At 43.3% G+C, this 21958-nt stretch overlaps 1 protein-coding gene, 1 long non-coding RNA gene and 1 pseudogene across 3 annotated transcripts in view; 2 read left to right on the top strand and 1 right to left on the bottom strand.

Moving 5' to 3' along the window:
* The window catches only part of RTTN (rotatin), a 160195-nt gene extending 148601 nt beyond the window's left edge, over positions 1–11594 (bottom strand). The window contains exons 1-7 of the mRNA XM_080822236.1: positions 11550–11594; positions 11028–11215; positions 9977–10154; positions 9047–9136; positions 6857–6947; positions 5396–5510; positions 3685–3835 (exon numbers count right to left, since the gene is read on the bottom strand). Of these exons, the coding sequence (XP_080678362.1) occupies positions 3685–3835; positions 5396–5510; positions 6857–6947; positions 9047–9136; positions 9977–10154; positions 11028–11215; positions 11550–11580 (844 nt within the window). The 5' untranslated portion in view covers positions 11581–11594. The remainder of the gene's footprint in view (positions 1–3684; positions 3836–5395; positions 5511–6856; positions 6948–9046; positions 9137–9976; positions 10155–11027; positions 11216–11549) is intronic.
* A 359-nt stretch (positions 11595–11953) lies between these two features.
* The window catches only part of LOC308354659, a 43975-nt gene continuing 33970 nt past the window's right edge, over positions 11954–21958 (top strand). The window contains exon 1 of the long non-coding RNA XR_013967888.1: positions 11954–12224. This is a non-coding gene — a long non-coding RNA (uncharacterized lncRNA). The remainder of the gene's footprint in view (positions 12225–21958) is intronic.
* On the top strand, positions 20390–21493 carry LOC308353921 (RNA-binding motif, single-stranded-interacting protein 2-like; annotated as a pseudogene). Its single transcript has one exon. The product of its transcript is annotated as an RNA-binding motif, single-stranded-interacting protein 2-like (transcript).

Here is a 21958-nt window from a genome sequence, read left to right as displayed (position 1 = left end):
CGGGCTCTCTGCTTGTCAGGGAGCCTGCTTCCTCCTCTAGCTCTGCCTGCCTCTCTGCCTACTCGTGATCTTTGTCTGTCAAATAAATAAATCTTCAAAAAAAAAAAATGAAATCAAGGGGCGCCTGGTGGCTCAGTAGGTTAAGTCTCTGCCTTCGGCTCAGGTCATGATCCCAGGGTCCTGGGATGGAGCCCCACATCGGGCTCTCTGGTCAGCAAGAAGCCTGCTTCCCCCGGCCCCGGCCTGCCTCTCTGCCCACTTGCAATCTCTGTCTATCAAATAAATAAATAAAATCTTTAAAAAAAGATGAACTCAAAAATGAACTGGAACCAAATGTAAAAAGGAACTCAAAAAATAAATCTAAATATGAGAGTTAAAATCATAAAGCTCTTAGCAGAAAATATAGAGGCAAATCTTCATGATCTTGGATTGGCAATACATCCTTAGACATGAAACCAAAAGCAGGACCAAAGAAAACAAAGATAAACTGGACTTCATCAAAATCAAAAACTTTTGTGCATCAAAGGACATTACCAAGAAACTGAAACCTACAGACTAAAAAAAAATATTTGCGGATCATGTATCTAAAATAGACTTAAAATCAGGGTATATAAAGAACTCCTAAAACTCAGCAAGAAAACAAACAAACAAACAAAAACTCAAAAAACCATGGGCACCTGGAAGTCTCAGTCGGTTGAGCTTCCAGCTCTTGATTTTGGCTCAGGTCACGATCTCGTGGTCCTACGATCAAGTCCCACCTCAGGCTCCATGTTCAGCAAGGAATCTGCTTGAGATTTTCTCTCTCTTTCTGCCCCACTCTCCCCGCAAACCTCCCACAACGCTCTCCCTCTCTCTAAAATAAGGGGCGGCTCAGTTGGTTAAGCAGCTGTCTTCAGCTCGGGTCGTGATCCCGGGGTCGCCGGGGTCCTGGGATTGAGCCCTGCGTCAGGCTCCCTGCTTAGCAGGGAGTCTGCTTCTCCCTCTCCCTTCTGCCTACCTGTGCTCTCTCTCTATCTCTCTCACATAAATAAATCTTTAAAAAAATAAAATATAATAAGTAAATCTTAAATCTTAAAAACGAAAAACAAAAAACATCCAATTTAGAAAATGGGCAAAGACTTAAAAAGACAGTTTTCCAAAGGAGATACACAAATGGCTGGTCTGCATGTAAAAAGTCACTAGGAAATCACTAGTCTTTAAAGTCATTCAAATCACTAGTCCTTAAGACTACTGAGTTTTCAGGCAAATAAATCAGAACCACAATGAAATACCTACCACCTCACACCTACTAGGTTGACTATGATTTTAAAAAGGGAAAACGGGGCTCCTGGTTGGCTCAGTCAGTGAAGCATCTGTCTTTAGCTCAGGGTACTGAGCTGCCTTTATTTCAGGGTACTGCGATAGAGCCCGGAGTCGACTCCCTGCTCTCTCTACCCCTCCTCCCTGCTCGTGCTCTCTCTTGTATGATCTCTCTCAAATAAATAAAATCTTTTAAAGACAAATAAATGAGATAAGATAAACTGGGAAAATAACAAGTGTTGACAGCATGTGGAGAAACTGGAAGGCTCACAGGTTGCCAGCGGGGATGTAAAATGAGACAGCCACCGTGGCAAACAGTTTCGTTGTTCCTCAGACAGCGAAGTGTAGAATTAACATGACCCAGCAATTCCACTCTTAGGTCTATACCCAACAGAACTGAAAACGGGCTCAAACAGATATGCCGATATTTACCAAAACATTATTCACAAGAGCCAAAGGGTAAGAACGACTCAAGTGTCCCTCAACAGATAAATGGATAAGCCAATTGTGGCATATCCACACAGCGGAACATTATCCATCCATAAAAAGGAATGAAGTTGTGACACAGCTCAAACATGGACGAACCCTGAGAACATGACGCTCAGTGAAACGAGCCAGATTCAAAAGGACAAATACCATGACTCCGCTTGTATGAGGTACCAAGAACAGACAAATTTAGAGACAGAACATAGATGAGGTGCTGCAGAGAGAAGGGGACATGAAGAGCAGGGGTACAGTCATAGTTCTTCTATTTAGGGTGATAAACGTTTGAGAACAGACAATGGTGATGGTTGCACAAGAGTGTGAAAGCAATTAATGCCAACAAAACTGCACATTTCTAAATGGTTATAATGGCAGATTTTAGGCTATACATATTTTACCATATTTTTTTATGGAATTAAGTAAAATAAAGGCATCTGCAGAGGAAAAAAGAAAGCTCCCCAGCTTTCTCACTGCACTGCAAAGAAAATATGAAACACTTCCCAAGATCTACAAATCCCAAAACACTTTGGCCCCTGGCTACCTCTCTGATCTCACCCCAGTGCCTCCTTACTCCCCATTTCCCGCTTACTGCATCCACTCACATGCCGGCCTGGCTTCCTTTCCTCAGGCAGGTCACCTCATTCCCAAGGCCCCCAACCAGCCAGGAACACAGTTCCTGCAGCTCAGGTGGATGGTTCCTTCTCACCCTTCAGGTCACCTCCTCTGAGAGGCTTTCCCTGCCAATCCTATCCAGGTAAGCCGACGTTCCCTGGTCACCTTCAGTCACATGACCCTTCCTATTTCCTTGGAGCACTTCTGATCTGAAATAAGCTTGTTTACCCGTTTACTAGCTGTCTCCAACCTTCTCATGGATAAGCTCAGAAGGGTGGGGACCTCATCTGCCTTGTTCGGTGTTATATCCCACAGAGCCTAGAACATCAGCTGGCATATAGTTGGTGACAAATAAACATTTAATACATGAGTAAATCTTCAATGATACTATTTTTATCAACACTATAACTCTTATTCTGATGAAATATGGGGACCTGCAGATCTCTGTTATCAGTCATTTACAAAATGCTCTAGCTCAAGAATGTTAATGAGGAACCCTACACCCTGAGATATATAATAAAATTAATATATAGCATAAGTATGCAAGTAGTACAGGGCCAGTGAAGCTCTGAACAGAATAGGGATTAACTGTGAAGCATGATGACAAATCACTGTAATTTAAAGCAAAAGTGCACAGAATTCCTAAGTTATAAATAGTGTTTTGACAGAGTCAGTCTAGTGTTCTATTTGGCCATTAGGTGGTGCTTTCTCCCTTAAAAGTCTGGCACCGTTAACACATTATAACTACTCTCTACATCACAAGTTGCATGAAAACAGTTGTCATAAAATACAAATTGAGGGCACCTGGCTGGCTCGGTTGGTAGTACATGCAACTCTTGATCCTGGGGTTGTGAGTTCAACCCCCATGTTGGGTGCAGAGATTATTTTAAAATAAATTAATTAATTTAATTAAATATACCAAATGTTAAACAAAGATTTATTTAAAAATATAAATTGTTCTTTTTCAAACCAAACAATCTACTAATACAAGTAACTTTATAAAATGCCCACGGTCCCACATGAATAGCTGAACTCAGAATTCTGGTCCCTAGCTTCCAACAACACTGTACACACAAGAGAAAAGAAAAACATCTTGCCAATGGTTCTTATCAAAAAAAGAGGATGGGCGCAGGGGAGGTTCTGTCATACACACAATTGGTTTTCAAAGATGATCATTTAACTACATTTAGGAATGAGGGGTTTATGAAAATTTATACAGTAAGTATAATAGGGAGAACTCAGAAGTATCTGTAAATACCACCAGTAACTAATGAATAAATAAACAAATACCTTGTTTACTAGAGAAAAAACCCGGATCTCGGTGAAAGTTAAGTCTGTTTCTTAAGTATGTGCATAGCTGCTGCAAGCAAGACACTGACTGTAATGCCAGGCGATGTTTTCCATCTCCTCCAGAGGCCAGTTTCAACAGAGATAAAAGGCTCTGAAATAAAGAACAGCAAGGAAAATGATCGAAGGAAGGTGGGTGTGGGGTTTAAGGTCAAATGAATAACCGAAGGAAATAAAAGAACTTGAAAAATATTTATAAACCAAGAAACAAGAAATAGGCAAAAATGACTTAGCATAATGCCAGAAGAAGGGACAAAACAAAATAAAATTTAAATAGTGTTTGTTATATCTAAAATCTGTTGGCTGAGTACCTATTCTGAGAGAACACATGAATTATTCCCCATTCGGAACATTAAGTTATACCGTACTTTTTAAAAATCACAGCAAGCCTTCAGCATCTCAAACAGCTAAATCATTTTGCCACCTTTTGGCAAATAACAGCTTTTCCTCTGCTATCTTTCGACAACTGCAACAGTATGTATTAATAGTTGCCATGCAGAGGTACCCACTCCAGCCCTGGGATTGCGGAGTGAGGGTGCTGGGGCATTATCAGAGCTCTGGCTATGCCTCGATCCCAGACCCCAGATCCCAAGCTCTACTATTTTTTTTTAATAAAGTACTTTTTTTAAGATTTTATTTATTTCACAGAGAGAAATCAGAAGTAGGCAGAGAGGCAGGCGGCGGGGGGGGGGGGAGCAGGCTCCCCACTGAGCAGAGAGTCCGATGCGGGGCTCGATCCCAGGACCCTGAGATCATGACCTGAGCCGAAGGCAGAGGCTTAAACCACTGAGCCACCCAGGCGCCCCCCAAGCTCTACTATTAAACAACAGACTAGACTGTAAAGAATCCATCTGAACTGCTCACTACTCTCTATTTCCACAGCATCTAACACTGTGCCTTACACATCCTAGATACTCAAAAAGCAATGTTATTCTCACTGCTAAGAAGGGTTACTGGTGGGGTGCCTGAGTGGCTCAGTCATCAGACGTCTGCCCTCAACTCAGGTCATGAGCCCAGGGTCCTGAGATGGAGCCCTGCATCAGGCTCCCGCTCAGCAGGAAGCCTACTTCTCCCTCTCCCACTCACTCACCGTGTTCCCTCTCTTGCCATATTTCTGTCAAATAAATAAATAAAATCTTTATTTTAAAAAAAGAAGAAGAAGGGTTACTGCTGTCAAAACTCAATTTCCAAAGTCTATTCTCCTCTTTAAGTGACCCATAAAAGGTAAATTCAAGGTGGCCAAACTGGACCTGTATGTGTCAAACAAGACTACCTCCTAGTCGAAGAACTACCACTATTCAAAGAAGTTGGAGCAGAAGTGATTTCAGGAACCAAATACTTCATTTTTTAAATATAGTATATTCCTTCCCAAGGATTCCTACTTTCCAAAATTTGTTTCACTATAAAAACTTCTCTATTTCGGGGTACCCAGCTCAGTCATTAAGCATCTGCCTTCGGCTCAGGTCATGATCCCAGGGTCCTGGGTTTGGGCCCCACACTGCACTCTCTGCGTGGTGGAAAGGCTGCTTCTCCCTCTCCCACACCCTCTGCTTGTGTCTCTCTCTTGCTGTGTCTCTCTCTGTCAAATAAATGAAATCTCTAAAAAAAAAAGTTCTCTATTTCAAAATCTAAAACAATTACAGAGGATACATACCTGAACAATTTTTGGCCTTTGAAGGAAAATTTCAGCAGGAAAATCTTGCATGATTACGTCCTTCAATAGTTCACAGGTGTTCCAAATTAAAGTGTGGTTACTACTCCTTAAAGAGCTACCCACAATAAATAAATAAGTAAATAGCATTATTTATTTTTTTAAAAGTTTATGTATACCAGACTCTAAGTAACCTAGTGGCATAATGACTCTACCTAGCCTTCCTAGATCTTTTCCCTAATCAAGACCTCTGGTGTAGATCCTTCCTCCATATGCCTACATTTGGTACTACAGCAACTGCATGCTGACCTTCTATCCCCCACTGACCCTTCTCAAGAGCCGGCACTACACAGTATCCACCACTGTATGCCAAGACTATCACAGTGCTCAAAATGAAATCAGTGAAGTCAAAGGGCACAGAATGCAACGAAATCTGCTAAATGACACAAAATGTAAGAGCAAGTATAAAGTTAATTCTAGAAATTAAATTCCTTATTGCTCTTCCTTGGCCTAGTGAATCAAGCTGGGATTCTCCTCTTATCCGAGAGGACACCCCTCACCGTCTCAGACAATATGTGCCCCCCAGGGATTCGGCAATTGTTTACCTCCCACCCCAAGAATTCATACCCCCTCTCTCAGCCCAGCTCCAGTCCACCACCCACCATCCAGAGGTGTATACTAGAAATCACAGCTCCTCCTTGAGGCCTGCCTCAGAGCTGACATCAAAACCACCCCTGCCACTTTCCCACATGGACTCTACCTCTTCAATATGTTGTTCCAAGAGAATCTACTGGTGCCATGGAAGTGCCATTATCAAAAAGCATTTAATAGCATCCAACTGTTTACCTAGTCCTAACTCTAGCAAGCTGGTCTTTATACTGTCAACTGAATATACTGTCCACTAAAAAATACTATACTTATGTTTAATCTTTTTCTATTTTTATTAACTAAGAGCATAAGCAATGGCCAATCGGAGAATCTGGTCAATAAGAGATGATTCCTGGGGCGCCTGGGTGGCTCAGTGGGTTAAAGCCTCTGCCTTCGGCTCAGGTCATGATCTCAGGGTCCTGGGATCGAGCCCCGCATCGGGCTCTCGGCTCAGCAGGGAGCCTGCTTCCTCTCTCTCTCTGTCTGCCTCTCTGCCTACTTGTAATCTCTGTCTGTCAAATAAATAAATAAAATCTTAAAAAAAAAAAAAAAAGAGATGATTCCTACCACCAAGAAGCATACAAGATCCCAACCACAAAAACAAAACAAAAGCAAAATCTTGATGTGTAGCCAGATAATGGCAAATATGAAGTTTCTGACTTGCTTTTTGAAACAGTGAAAATCATTCATATATTCCCATTACTACCTTTCACAGCCATTTAGTATGTTTTTTCCTGGTGAAAATGTACAGTAATGGCAACCAGATTTAATGGCTATAAATGAACCAAAATACATGACACACATCAGGTACCGTACCTTTCATTAGAGGAGAGAACATGTCTATCTGTTGTAGTCAGGGGTAGCCAAGGAAATGTAGAAAACTTCAAACACTTCACGGTCTGATTTACTGTTAATGGAACAGCAAAATTTAAGGGATCAAAGGCAATGCGGAGAGACTCACAACGCTAAGAATACAGCTTCACCCTTAAAACAAGTCCTCGAGTAAAGTTACATCTTACATCTTACAGTTACATGTTACAGTGACCTAAAATATACCAAACAAGGTCAGCTGCAAATTTGTTCCCTAACAAGATAAATAACAGAGCTCTGTTTTCATAATTTACACAGAACCATATATTATTAGAATGGCATAAATACAAACCAATATTGAATGACATTTAGAGCTTCAATTACATTTTCTATTTTACCCTGTGGCTAACCAAAACACAGAGCTTAAATTTAACATAAAAGGAACTGGCATTTGGAGATCTTTAATTGTAGAAATTAAAAATGATATAAACATAATCAGACACTATATTTAGTCATGTTCAAATATCCTCAATGGTGTTAGATGTTTAAACCTCTTTGAAGATGACTTGAAGACCATAAGGTTGAAGATCAAATATCACCGCACGAGATGAAAAGAAATCTGAGAAACCAACAGTGTTGAACTACCCTGTTCAAATTATTTTTTAACGAATCTCATGGTGTACAAGTTAAGGCGGCAATGCTGAGAAGCAGTATCTAGTATCTACATAAACCCTTCCAAGTGGCAAATATTCTTTCTGCCAAATGCTTTGAAAAGAGCATGAAATCACTGAATTTAGATAACAGCATTATTAAATTCCCAAATATAGCACAGTTGTTTCTTCCAAAAGTGCTAAGATCCAAGCAGGATTTATTTTCTAACAGAAAAGTTAAAGGGGGGTGGAGTGAAGGACAGACTTATACCGCACACAAAAAGATGTGACCAAAATAAGCCATATCGTCAATCCACAAACTGCAACTCACAGAACAAAATATCACCATCTCAACGGTCCCTAATGTTTTCCACAGCTGCACTCAAGTGCCCACCTTCCCAGACCTGGACGTACTCTCTCCCAGTCACTCAGTCAAGCCTCTTAATCATGAACACAAGAAACTACCATCTCAAAAACCGAGGCTCCCTAAAAAGCCTAACAGAACTTTTACAGAAAGAGAAGGTAAAGTATTTTAACAGCTAAACAAGCCTGCAAGTCTTTCTCATGCTGTTATTCAACCAGAGAGTTTCTATGGAAGCATTTTATTAATGGAGGGCTTAGAAACGGAGATAAACTGAATATTTGACATGAGCAGATATACCTTGGACACAACCTTTTCATTTCAACTGTGCAGATAATAAATTGTCAGGTACACGCTTACTTAATTATTCCCTAACTACATCACCCAGAACAAGGGTTTTATCCTTTCTAAGCCTCAGGGCCTTCATCAGTAAAATGGAGATATAACAGTATCAATTTCACTGGGACTCCAGAGAAGATTCATTCATTCATTCAGAGAATATATATTAAGTGCCTAGGAAGTTTTGGGCATCATTCTGCTCACTGGGGATAAAGCAGTGTTCACCACTATCATTAAACTTATAACAAGGAAGACAAAAAGAGGTAATAAATATATAATTTCAGATTATGATGTATGTTAGGAAGAAAATTAGACATAAAGTGATCACTGGCAGGGGTCCTCAGGAAGGTCTCTCCAAAGAGGTAACATGTGAGCAGAGACATAGCCAGACATGAAAAGACCTGGATGAGACTCCAGGGAGAGAAAGAGGCCCTAAATCAGAACTCTCCAATCAAGTGGATGCTGGGATAAAGACAAATGACGAAACCTAACTGGTCCTGAGTCTTTGGCTTGAGTAACTGGATGAACAATACCACTTAGTGAGCTGGAGAATAAATACCAAGACAAGTATCTAGTGCACGGCACCATTCGGGACAAATCTGTGCTCAGTGGGCTCAGGAGAACTACTGCCACCATCACCACCCACCTCCAGAGTTGCTCAAATGCAGATACAATAACATAAAATGTTACTATTTAGACTCTACATCCTAATTTTAGAAAACTGAAACATTCAGTTCAGTGCTGAAACATGTAAGTTTTTACAATGTCTTTACAACAACAAAGAAAAGTACATTAATTTCTGATTTACCAGATTAACAGGATCTACTTCTCTATACATATACACACCCATTGGTCGTGGAGACACTTCCATCTGCTGGAAATTACTTTTGTCTTGAGGAAAATATCCTATTAAGATTTCAGGTTGTTGTGGCAATTCTGATAAGAAAATATATATTACTGTATTATTGGTTCTTTATTTGCTAAAAGTAAAATTTACTTTTTTCAAATGCTAATCTTTTAAGTTTTACAGTCATTTTGAAAACTAGAAAAATTATAGTAATTTGTTCATCTGAAGAGTCCTCCTATAGAGGAAAAAAGTGTAAATGCTGAGACAGTTTTTTGGGGGGGGGATTCCCCTCCCTTTTATGGTTCAGCAAATACAACTATTTGTTAGAACGAAAATATCCACAACATACATAAAGAATGGTTACAAAGTATTTATTCAAGGGCTCATCTCTGCTTCCTAGTCCATCTCCTTCCTCTCTCTTACTTCAATTATGTTGTTCCTGACACTTCAACCTTCATTAATATCTTCATTAATAAAGATATTAACCTTCATTAATATCTTTAGAGAAAAAGTTGTCAAAAACAAAGGAATCAAGCACTCTTTCAGTACCTTTGATAATTCTGTCACATGTGATTACATATTCCGCAGTTCAGTTGCAATTAGAATGGGAACACAATATTATTATTGTTATTGTTGATAATTTGTTATTACTGCAGAAGTAATATGGCAAACTAATCTCAAAAAAGAAAATCTCTGGCATCTTTTAGGCCCCTTGACCAAAAAAGCAACAAATACAAATGAATCCTCCTCTGAATAACTGTGGCGGGGGCGGGGGGGGGGGCGGTCAAGCTCCTGTATGTTAACGCAAGAAAATGATCTTTTTTTTTTTTTTTTTTTTTTAATCTCAGGTCCCTCTCCTTAGAATTAACCGCTAGAACCAATATATTTCTATTTTAACAGAATGCATCAGATTGATTCCAAAGAGTTACCAGTTTGTCTGGTTTGGTCAGATGCAGAATACAGTGCAGCATCTTCTGAAGGAAGAATAAAAAGTCCATCCAGAATGCCGTCGATTTCAGCCTGCAGATTGGGCTCCACGTTAGAACGAAGTTTAGATAAGAACTCGACTGCACCAAGATCAACCAAATGCTGGACGGCCGGGGGATACTGAAATAAGAAGAGGAGAGTCTTGAGAACAACCATCTGTACCAAGATTTCTACCTTCTGTCTTACAGCAACAAAAACATGAAATTATCCTTAGTATTCCAGGTGTTCCTTTTTTAAAAAATAAATCTTGTACTGACATAGGAAAAGTAAAGAACTTCCATGGATACGAAATAGATTTATAGAGACATATGTAAACCACGTGATAATACTTATGAAAAGCCCAGACATGGGGCACTAGAAACGCACACCATAAACTCCTACGTTTACTTATTAAATGGATTACCTGTCGCCATGGACTCTCACCCTACCCTCTCCTACCTCCAGCCAAAGAATGCCCAAGTAACAATCCCCTTTGACGGCACAGTGACTTCGTCTGGAAAGGTTACACTTGCACTCTTGACCTCTGAACTCTGAGAACTACTCTCAACACAGGCTGAGGATCATAAATCTGAAAACCAGATACAGACAACGCAGTTTCACGGACGTGAGGTATTTGTAATCATGGTCTGCACCGTTAACTTTACACATGTTCTTTCATACAGACACATCTAATTACTAATAACCAAATAACAGAACGAAACGGAAAACCGAAGGACAAATTTATCAACGTCCAAAGAGGATTCCAAAGAATCAGAACACACCAAAACCCAGAAGTCCGTTACTTCAGAGAGCGCAGTAGAGACCGTGAGAGTCAACATTACACGTAAGAGAAAAGGAAGTTGAGCGTCACCGACCCTGAGGAATTAAAATTCGACATCTCTCATTAGTTTAAGGGGGAAAAAAAAAAAAAGTTGTAATTACTTTGCCAAAAGCGCTACAACGCAATGAGTAGGAAACACTCGCTCTTCTGATTTTACTTCAAAACCATCCTACCTTAACCAATGTGTTCAACAGGCTGAGAACCTCCTCCTTCACCGGAACGGACGGGAAGTTGAACCACTGCAGCAGGTGGACGAACAGCAGCCGCTCCCGGGCGAGGTCGTCGCCGCCGACCAGGCCGCGCTCGAGCTTGCACAGGACGTTCCTGAGCGCGCGCTCCCGGATCTCGGCCAGCTGGTGCCCTGTCAAAACACCGCACACGGGCTGTCGCCCACCTCCGAAGAGACGCCCGCCCGGACTTGCCCGACCACTCGGTTAGTTACGCTGGGGACGAGGGCAGGGCGAAGAGGGAAATAAACCGGATTTTTTTTCACAGGCGGCCTCCGGGGCGTTCGGGACGCGAACTGCTGAGTTGACACGAAATCCGAGCTGGGTGCCCGGGGGGCCGCCCCGGCGAGGCCGGGACGAGAGGAAGCCGTCCGGGGGTGGACCTGCCTCGAGAATGCTACGCGGCTATTCTTAGCCAGTGGCCACGACAGGAGGGTGACGGGAGCGAGGGGCAGCTCAGCCTGTTACCGAGTTTCCTGATGAGCCCCGTCAAGACCATCTCGTCCCGCTCAATCAGCCGCCGCCGGAGAATTAAACTGCCGCGCCACAGCGTCCGTCAACAATTAGTGTCCCCATGGAAACCCGGACGGTCGGACTGTGAGTTCCGCGATGCCGCTGAGAACCACCAGACGCACAGGAGGGACCCCCTGAGCTACTGCGAGCCCCCGCGACACCACAGGAGCTCACAGTCTCTCTGTAATTACCACTAAGCAGTTCCTAGACAGCAGTCTTTACCGTAAGAACCGGAAAGAATGAGGAGACCAGCCGGGAATAGACCCCGCCCCGGCCGCGGTGCACATCGGGAGTTGTGGTCTGCGCCCATTTGTGCTCCGTTCCCGGAATTCCGGGCTAGCCACGGCACCCACCTTCCTGGGGTTCCGGCATCTCCGCGCGGGCTCTGGCGCGGGCGGCGGAGGTCCCGCCGGGTGCCACCCGGGCCCTGCAAACTCGCTCCGGCCCTTCCCGTCTAAGTCTCGGCTCCCAGAACGTTGCCATCGATAAGGCAGAGTTTGGTGGGGTTTGGAGTCCCGCACGCCCACAGCCGCCCCTCCGCCGTCTGTTACCAACATCACTTACTTTAACGGTAACATGGACCCGCAACGGCGAGCGGCGTCCTCGGATCCTGAAGTTCCGTGTAGACAGGCAAGTCGCCAAAGACAAGGGGGCGGGAGGGGAATCAGAGAAGGAAGAGAAGAAAGGGGGAGGCGGACGGGGGCGCGGGGTAAGGGTCGTTGACTTTCGCACCGAACAAACGGAAAAATCCAAGCAGGGCTGGGAGCCGCGACCGAGTTAAATGGGTCGAGTGGTTTTCGTCCTGGAGAACCTTTTCTCACGGATGTTTTCAGTGCCTCGGACAGGGTGTCGCGGCGGCCGCTCCCCGTTCCTGTGCCGCGGAAGTCAGCGAGGTTCCCTGTGACTCGCCCGCGGTCGCAGCGACCGGCCAGCGGCCGCCGCGGGGGGGGGGGGGCGGGGCTGGCCTTCGTTCTCGGCGGCGTCCGCGGGGCCTGGCCGCTCCGCGGGGCCGCGGGCCGGACGGTGGCGGTGTGCGCGCGGGGTCTTGGAGGGTGAGTAGGGATTTGTTCGCCAGGCGGGGAAATGGGGTCAGGGAATCCCTGCCCGAGGAAACCGTCCGTGCGAAGCGAGGACTCCGCGTGCGTCCGTCGAGGGCAGCCGAAGAGCCGCTGTGTGCGGCCCGGTGACCCCGGGGGGAGGCGGGGAAGGGCCGGGGCTGCCGGCCCGCTGGTTGCTCCCCGCTTGTCCCCCGGCGCTGAACAGGAGACAGCGGTCGGGGATCAGAGAGTGCGAGGACAGCGGTGTGGACGTTTAAGCCGCGTCCGGCTCGTCCACACCCGAGCGCCACCGGCCGAGCCGGTAACGGGGAAGGCATTGCTCAGCCCTCGGGTGAGAGAAGAGCTCGTGCCCGTTACGGGGCCGAATGGACCAAAAAGTGGGAACAGTTACACCAGCTGAGAAGTTTCCATAGTGACCCAGGCAGGAAGGCTGTAGTTGTGGATCTGAAGGGTCAGGGTCAAAGTACACGGGACAGTACAAAATGGAAATAACTTTTCGAAGATATTTCTAAGATGAAAGTCTTAGAAGATGAGACACTGAGGATATCAGTGGGGAAGGGATGATGATACTGTGGGAGAAAAATAAGTTACAGTTGACTCTTGATCAACATGGGTTTGAACTGCCCGGGTCCACTGATGCACAATTTTTTTTTTCAATAAATAGATGTATTTTCTCTTCCTTATGATTTTCTTAACATTCTCTTTTCTGTAGCTTGCTCTGTTGTAAGAATGTATTGTATACTACGTGTAACATACAAAATCTGTGCTAATTGATTATCTGTTACCGGTAGGGTTCCTGTCAACAGTAGACAAGTGGTAGTTAAGTTTTGTGGGAATCAAAAGTTAGATGTGGATTTTTGACAGCGCAGAGCTCACTGACCCTGTTGTTCAGGGTCAGCTATAATTTAAAACAAGCATGTTGCAAGCAAAAAGGGGGGTCAGAAATGAAATGAGATTTGATGGACATACAACATTATATCAGTATTGATATTTGATATTTATAGACACTGCGAAATGACCAACCACACTATGTCTGGTAGCCATCCACCCCAAATGGTTTTGTTTATGTTGCCTTTATTTTCTAATTTTTATTGTTATTGTTGAGTGTATATTGTTTTTATAATTACCAAAAAAAGTCATGAAGTCCTGCTTATTACATTCAAAGCAATTATGTATCATTTTTCTATTAGACTAAGTATTGATTTGCCAATTTTTCCTCAAAGAATCAATCTTCAACTTATCAATTCTCTAAAAAGAATACTCATACTCTAATGTATTTACTGTACTTTCACTTATTATCAGTAACTTTCTCCTTCCCTAGATTTGTTTTGCAGTTCCTTTTCTCACTTCTTGAACTAAAGGTTTTGCTGTTTGTCTGTATTATTTCTTATTTAGTTATAGAGAATTCCATGAATCCCCATCTAAGGAAAGGTTTAAGCATATATCATGAGTTCAGATTTATAATGTTCTGTCTACGGTTAGAACTCTCAACCATGCTGAACCTGCTATTTTGATACTTTCAATTTCACCCAAGATCTATGTAGGAGGTTTTTAATCATCAAGTCTGTCCTGCATATCCTTTAATTATTCATTCTTACTGTTACAGTATCCCAGTCAGCAACTGGGGTTTTTGTCATTTTGAACTTTGATGTGGCTTTTTAAAATGATGTCCGAGTGCTTGAAAAATGGACAGTTGATATTTGTGTGCATGTATGGAGAACTGTATGGATATATATTTGTAATTTTCTACTTGTACTTACAGTAGTTTTTGTTATATTTCTTCAAATGCCAACTTACAGGGAAAACATGTTGAATTTGACCTGGTGGTAAATGACAGTCGTTCAGCGGGCAGGGTCTGTATGGCTTGGGAACTGAATGAAAAGTAGAGATCTTGTATGTTGAGATCTGCTTATCACAAACCATGCAACATTAAAGAGAAAAACATGTGGATCCAGGAGCACAGGTCAAATTCTAATTATTGAGCCCCGCTTAATTATCAACCATCCTTCGACCTTTCGGTCATACCCACAAATCATTGGCATTGCCTCAGTCTGCTATACTGGATCCTTTGGCTTAGATGAAGAGATATTTATACCGAAAGTAACAGGAGATAATTCAGTTACTCTCCTAAGAACTCATACTACTATCTGTGGTGATTTAGGCTAGAAGAAAAAGAAATACTTTATTTTTTCTTCCTGGAAAAGTTGTGCAATTTTGCTCTTCCTCACAATTTGAACATGAATTCTAATACTTGGGGTTATACCCAGTAGGTCTGTCAGTTGGGATCATGTGCACTTCCTACCCTTTATTTCTGTATCTTGACTAACTTAAAATCCCTGGCTCATAGTCATGTAAGCTAAACAAACTATTACATACAGCACAAACCTTGGAGCCAGACATAGGTTTAAAACCAGCTTTGCAGCCTTCCTAATTGCATAATTATGGGGAAGCTCATTAACTTTCTTGGTTGCAAATGACAAAAATTTTACTCAGAGGAGTAAGCAAAAATGAGATTTATTACCTTGCTCTAGAAAAGGATCTGGCCCCAGAGACTCAAAAATATTAATATTCTTTTTCTCAACATCTTAGTCTTGCTTCCCTCAGTGTGTTTGTCCCATTCTTTTTTAATATAGGCAGGATCCTCCCAAACTACATAGGGCAAAAGAGGAGTATGGTCCAGACTTCCATCTTCCCATATAGTGACCCAAGAAGAAAGAAAGAACCTTTCTCCCAACATCCAGATATAAAACCTGTGATGGGAAACCCCATCCAATAGTCATTATGAGATTGCCTGATCCTGGGTTACTCATTCACACCCTGAACTGTGGGGCAGGGCATTATAATTGTACCAGAGTTACAAGGAGTTGGGCAAAAGACTTCCACCAAGGAAAGGGGTGGGATGAACAGAAAATGGGGTGGGGGGGAGAATCTTGGGTTGGGGGGAACCCTGATGCCTCTATAATCCCTAAACCTCAGCTTGTACAGGTTGAAGTTGGGGTTAAAGATAGCACCCACTGATAGGACCGTGTGAGGACTAAAGGAGATAAACCAGAGAAAGCGTTTACCCCAGGACCTCTATAATAGGTAGTTGCTACAAATAATAGGGGTTTTAGTGGCTGTCAAACTTGAGGATGCCTCTTTGCCATATTGAATGTTTGGTGTCTCCCTCCTCCCCCCTCCCCAAAACTTGTATGTTAAAATATGATCCCCATTGTGCTGGTATTAGGAGGTGGGACTTTTGAGAAGTTACTAGGTCATGAGGGTGAATCTTCATGAATGGGACTCATGCTTTTTTTTTTTTTTTTTTTTTTTTTAAGATTTTATTTGTTAGAGAGAGAGTAGCACAAGCAGGGGGAGTGGCAGGTAGAAGGAGATGCAGTCTCCCTGCTGAGCGAGGAGCCCAATGCAGGACTCAATCCCAGGACTCTGGGATCATGATCTGAGCCAGAGACAAATGCCTAAGAGGCTGAGCCACCCAGGTGTCGCAGGACTCATGCTTTTCTTTCTTTCTTTCTTTCTTTCTTTTTTTTAAGATTTTATATATTTGACAGACAGAGATCACAAGTAGGCAGAGAGGCAGGCAGAGAGAGAGGGGGGTGGGAAGCAGGCTCCCCCCCTGAGCAGAGAGCCCAACGCTGGGCTCGATCCCAGAACCCTGGGATCATGACCTGAGCCAAAGGCAGAGGCTTAACCCACTGAGCCACCCAGGCGCCCCAGGACTCATGCTTTTCCAAAAGATGTTCCAGATCAGTCCCTCCCCTCTCAGCCATGAGAAGACAGAGAAAAAAGAGCTATCTATGAACCAGGAACCCGGTCCCCACCTGACGCTGAGCTTCTTAGTACTTTGATCTTGGGCTTTCCATCCTCTAGAACCGTGAGAAATAAGTTTCTGTTCTTTATAAGCCATCTCTATCCAGTCTGTGGTATTTTATTATAGTAGCTGAATGGACTGAAATATTTGTCTTTCTAGGAAGAGAATGCAGTGTTTTATTTTATGTCAGTGCTACCTGCAAGTAAAACCACGAGGTAGCTCTGTTCACAGAGGGACTCAGAGGGACCTGGCCCTAGACACAGTCTCTCCGCTCCGTGTGGGGGGCCTCGCAGGCGGAGGACTCGGGGCCTTCCAGCTATTGATGCAGCCATACCCAGGGATGACCGCCAGGGGAGAGGGAGTTCTCCGACCCTCTTTTCCTCATTTTTCAGAGGGAAGGAATTATTGGCCCAAAGGAGAAATTCTTTTATAAGCCACTTTTACATTAATTGGGATATTAATTTATTTATCAAGACAATATATAAAAAAGAGCAAATAAGCAGGATTCATAAACAAAAAGACTAACCAACAGACGTGGGTTATTTGTGGTTATTCAAGTTATTCATGGTCCCCAGGACAGGCAAACATTGTGTGTCTTCCAGAAAGTCACCCAAACCCCAGCCTGCCTTAGTCAAGAATAAAGATCATGATTCAGAGTGCCTGGGTGGCTTGGTCGGTTGGGTGACCGACTCTTGATTTCAGCTGAGGTCGTGATCTCAGGATAGTGGATTGAGCCCCATGTTGAGCTCTGCCCTGAGCAGGGAGTCTGCTTAAGATTCTCTCTCTCCCTGTGCCCCTCCCCCCGTCCCATATACATGCTCTCTGTCTTTCCCTCAAAATAAATAAATCTTAATGTTTTTTAAAAAGAGCATGATTCATTAATAATTTGGATCTTTGGGGGTTTTGTTTTGTTTTGTTTTGTTCTTTTTAAGTAGGCTCCGTGCCCATGATGGAGCGTAATGTGGGGCTTGAACTCACAACACTGAGATCAAGACCTGAGCTGAGATCAAGAGTCAGTTGCTTAACAAACTGAACCACCCAGGCACCCCAATAATTCTGATCTTTAAGAAGGAAAAATGGTTGTGGCTAAAGGTTTCATCCCCTAGTTAAGAACTGTCCTAATCAGGTGCCTCGGTGGCTCAGTGGGTTAAAGCCTCTGCCTTCGGCTCAGGTCATGATCCAAGGGTCCTGGGATTGAGTCCCGCAACGGACTCTCTGCTCAGCAGGGAGCCTGCTTCTCGATCTCTCTCTGTCTGCCTTTCTCCCTACTTGTGATCTCCGTCTGTCAAATTTAAAAAAAAAAAAATCTTTAAAAAGAACTGTCCTAATCATGCTCCATAATTTTGTTCTATGAATTTACATAATATTTAATTTTTAAGGGGACCATCACATTCTAATTCATCTTCCCAATACCAAAATAGAAAGATAATAAATATTTTATGCCATTTTAAAGTGGAAGAATTGAAACAAGGTATATTCATGTTCCACTTCAAATAGCAAAGCAACACAGATTTGAAGTTTGCTTTCTTTGCACAATTTAATAAATAGGGTTCTTAATTATAGATGTGGAGAAGCAGACAAGGATGTCTGCTATCACCATTGCTGTTCAACATTGTAGTGGAAATGTTATTCAGAGTAATTGCCAAGAAAAAGAAATAAAAGACATTCCAGATTAGTAAGGAAAAGGAAATCTATTTCTATTTACAGTTGACATGACCTTACATGTAGAAGACTCGAAGGAATCCACAAAGAAACTATTAGACCAAAGGAAAAACTTTAGCAAGGTTACAAAATACAAAATCAATACACAAAATCAAATTCTATTTCTCCACACAAGCAATAAACAATACAAAAATTAAATTAAGAAAATACTACATTTACAATAACGTTAAAAAGAATAAAATACTTGGGAATAAATTTAACACAAATATAGGACATCTCCGTGGAAAACTACAAAATATCATTGAAAGACATTTTTTAAAAGATTTTATTTATTTGTCAGAGAGAGAGAAAGAGAACACAATCAGGGGAGCAGCAGGCAGAGGGAAAAGCAGGCTCCCTGCTGAGCAAGAAGCCCTATGCAGGGCTCAATCCCAGGAACCTGGGATCATGACCTGGGCCAGAGGCAGACACTTAACCAATGGAGCCACCCAGGCAGAGTCCTGGGATCAAGTCCCGAAGCAGGCTCCCTGCAGAGCCTGCTTCTCCCTCTCCCACTCCCCCTGCTTGTGTTTCCTCTCTCGCTGTGTGTGCGTGTCTCTCTCTCTGTCAAATAAATAAATAAAATCTTTAAAAAAAAAAAAGAAAGAAAGACATTTTTTAAAGACCAAACTGAATAGAAAGACATCCTGTGCAATTGATTGGAAGATTTTGTATTGTTAAAATGGCGAGACTCCCCAAACTGAACTACAGATTTAAAGCAGTCTCTATCAAATACCCAGCTACCTTTCTCATAAAATTAATAAGCTTATCCATATGGAAACAATATGGATACTATTTGGCTTATATTCATGTAGAAACTAAGGGAACCAGACTGGACAAAACTAACCCCAAAAAAGAACAAAATTGAAGGACTTCTGCTTCCCAGTGTCAAAACTTACTACAAAGCTACAGCATCCAAGAGTGTGCATTACTGACATAAGGACAGACATATACACTAATGGAATAAAACTGAAAGTCCAGAAATAATCATTTACATTTGTGGTCAATTGCTTATCAATAAATATGCCACAACAATTCAACAAGGAAAGAATATTTTTTTCAAAAAGTGGGACAACCAGATATCCACATGCAAAAGAATGAATTTGGATTCATACCTCACACCTTCTACAAAATGAACTCAAAATGGATCGAGGTCCTAAATGCAAGCACTTGAGATTATAAAATTCTCGGGAAAAAATAGGCATTAAGTGTTCATGACTATGAATTAGGCAGTGGTTTCTTAGACATGGCAATAAAAACACAAGCAAAATTTTAAAAAGGTAAATTGAACATCATCACAATGTAAAATTTTGCGTTTCTAAGGATACTATCAAGAAAGTGAAAAGTCGGGGCACCTGGGTGGCTCAGTGGGTTAAGCCTCTGCCTTCGGCTCAGGTCATGATCTCTGCATCCTAGGATCGAGCCTCGCATCGGGCTCTCTGCTCAGTGGGGAGCCTGCTCCCTCTCTCTCTGCCTGCCTCTCTGCCTACTTGTGATCTCTCTGTCAAATAAATAAATAAAATCTTAAAAAAAAAAAAAGTGAAAAGTCAAGCAAAGAGTAGGAGAAAACATTTGCAAACCATGTATCTAATAAAAATCTTTTATGCAAAATATGTTAAAACAACAAAAATCCTTATAACTCAACATTAGAAAAACTACCCAATTTAAAAATGGGCAAAGAATCTGAATAGACAGTTCTTCACAGTCTTTTTTTTTTTTTTTTTGAAGATTTTATTTATCTATTTGACAGAGAGAGAGATCACAAGTAGGCAGAGTGGCAGGCAGAGAGAGAGGGAGAAGCAGGCTCTCCGCCCAGCAGAGACCCTGATGCGGGGCTCGATCCCAGGACCCTGAGATCATGACCCGAGCCGAAGGCAGAGGCTTAACCCACTGAGCCACCCAGGCGCCCCTGAATAGACAGTTCTTCAAAGAAGGTATCTAAATGGCCAATAAACACATGGGAAGGCTCAGCCACCTAACATTAAAGAGAAGATGCTGCTCTCAATGGCTTCCAGGCCCGGGATTTCGACTTTTGGCTATAAGAAAAATAAGAAGAAGGGGCGCCTGGGTGGCTCAGTGGGTTAAAGCTTCTGCTTTCGGCTCAGGTCATGATCCTAGGGTCCTGGGATAGAGCCCTGCATCAGGCTCTCTGCTCCACAGGGAGCCTGCTTCCTCCTCTCTCTGCCTGTCTCTCTGCCTACTTGTGATCTTTGTCTGTCGAATGAATGAATAAAATCTTTAAAAAAAAAAGAAAGAAAGAAAGAAAGAAAAACAAGAAGAAGCTGTATGTGTCACTGCCTCAGCAGATGACATCACCTCATCCAAGCAACAGTACCCCTGGCCGCAGCAGGGGAGCAATGGAAAGGACCAGCTGAGCCAAACCAACATCTATATCCGGGGATTGCAACCAGGCACTACTGACCAGGACCCTGTCAAATCGTACTGGTCGTATGGCAGGATTGTCTCCCCTGAGGTCATACTGGAGAAGAGCACCAGCAAGTGCAACAGCTGTGGCTTGGTGGACTTTGACCGTCCTTCAGCAGCACAGAAAACTGTAAGGGCACTGAAAGCCAGTGGCATACAAGCACAGATGACGACAAAGCAACAGGGGCGGGACCCCATGAAGTTATACCTGTCAGTCCTTCCGCTAGCAATGGATAAGCAGGAACTAGAAGGGGAAGCCCTTTGGGGAGGTTGTCTTCACTCAAATCCTCCGAGACACCAGTGGGACCAGCACAGGGGATGGCTTTGCAAGAATGGAGTCCACAGAGAAGTGTGACGCCATCGTCACCCACTTTAACGGAAAATGTATTAAGACGCCCGCTGGAGTTCCAGCTCCATCTGACCCCTTGCTCTGCAGGTTTGCTGACGGTGGTCCACAGAAATGGCAGAACCAAGGGAAGTCTGCAAAATGGACGGGCCTGGCTAAGGAATGCAGCTATGGGTGGTATAGCCTTGACCCTGGACCCCAGCCCAGCACTTCAGAATGGGTTTTCCCGTTATAACATCCCCCCAGCAGGATGCTTGCTCAGTCCACACCCTCCCCACATCTTCCATCTCCTGTGTCTTCCGACCAGACAGTGACTCACACATCTCCTCATCACCTAAGCCATCTTGGATGCACCATACCTCCTGCAGCTTTCAGCTTCAGTTCTGCCCCGAGGAATGGATCACCCCATTTCTCTCCAGCCTGCCTTCACGGTGGGACCTCGCACCCAGCAGGGAGGCACATCTCCCTCAGCAACACAGGCATGTACATGCCCATGGCTGTCACTACACGAGGAGCGCACATCTCCCAGTACACCCCTGTGCCTTCTCCCAGGAACTGAGGTATGCCCACACAAATACACTACTGGAGGTGCCGATGCTTCCAGACTCAAGGGGGCTGACCAGGAACACATTCCATCCGTGGGCCTCGCTCAGCACGAACACTTGGTTATCGCTTTTCACAGGTCTGGGCCCAGAAAAAGATCTCTGCACTCCGGCCCTCTGCTTATTCCTCCATTTGTGAGGGAGCCTAGGGGAACCGTCACTTTTCATGTGTGCTGCATTCAAGGAGATCAAAAGAACTTTCTTTTCTTTCTTTTGCCAAGAAAGTTGTATATTTTGTTCCTAACTGCAACATACTCTTTCCATATACCCCCCCAAAACAAAAACGAAAACAAAAACACATGAAAAGATATGGAACATCATTAGTTATCAAGGAAATGCACATCAAAAAATCAAAATGAGATACTTCTTCACCCTCTCCAGGTTGGCTGTAATCAAAAATGGGGGAAATAGCATAGTTGGCC

Source organism: Martes martes (genome assembly GCF_963455335.1).
Source record: "Martes martes genome assembly, chromosome: 13".
Lineage (NCBI taxonomy): Eukaryota > Metazoa > Chordata > Mammalia > Carnivora > Mustelidae > Martes > Martes martes.
This window is presented reverse-complemented; position numbering and strand designations above follow the sequence as displayed.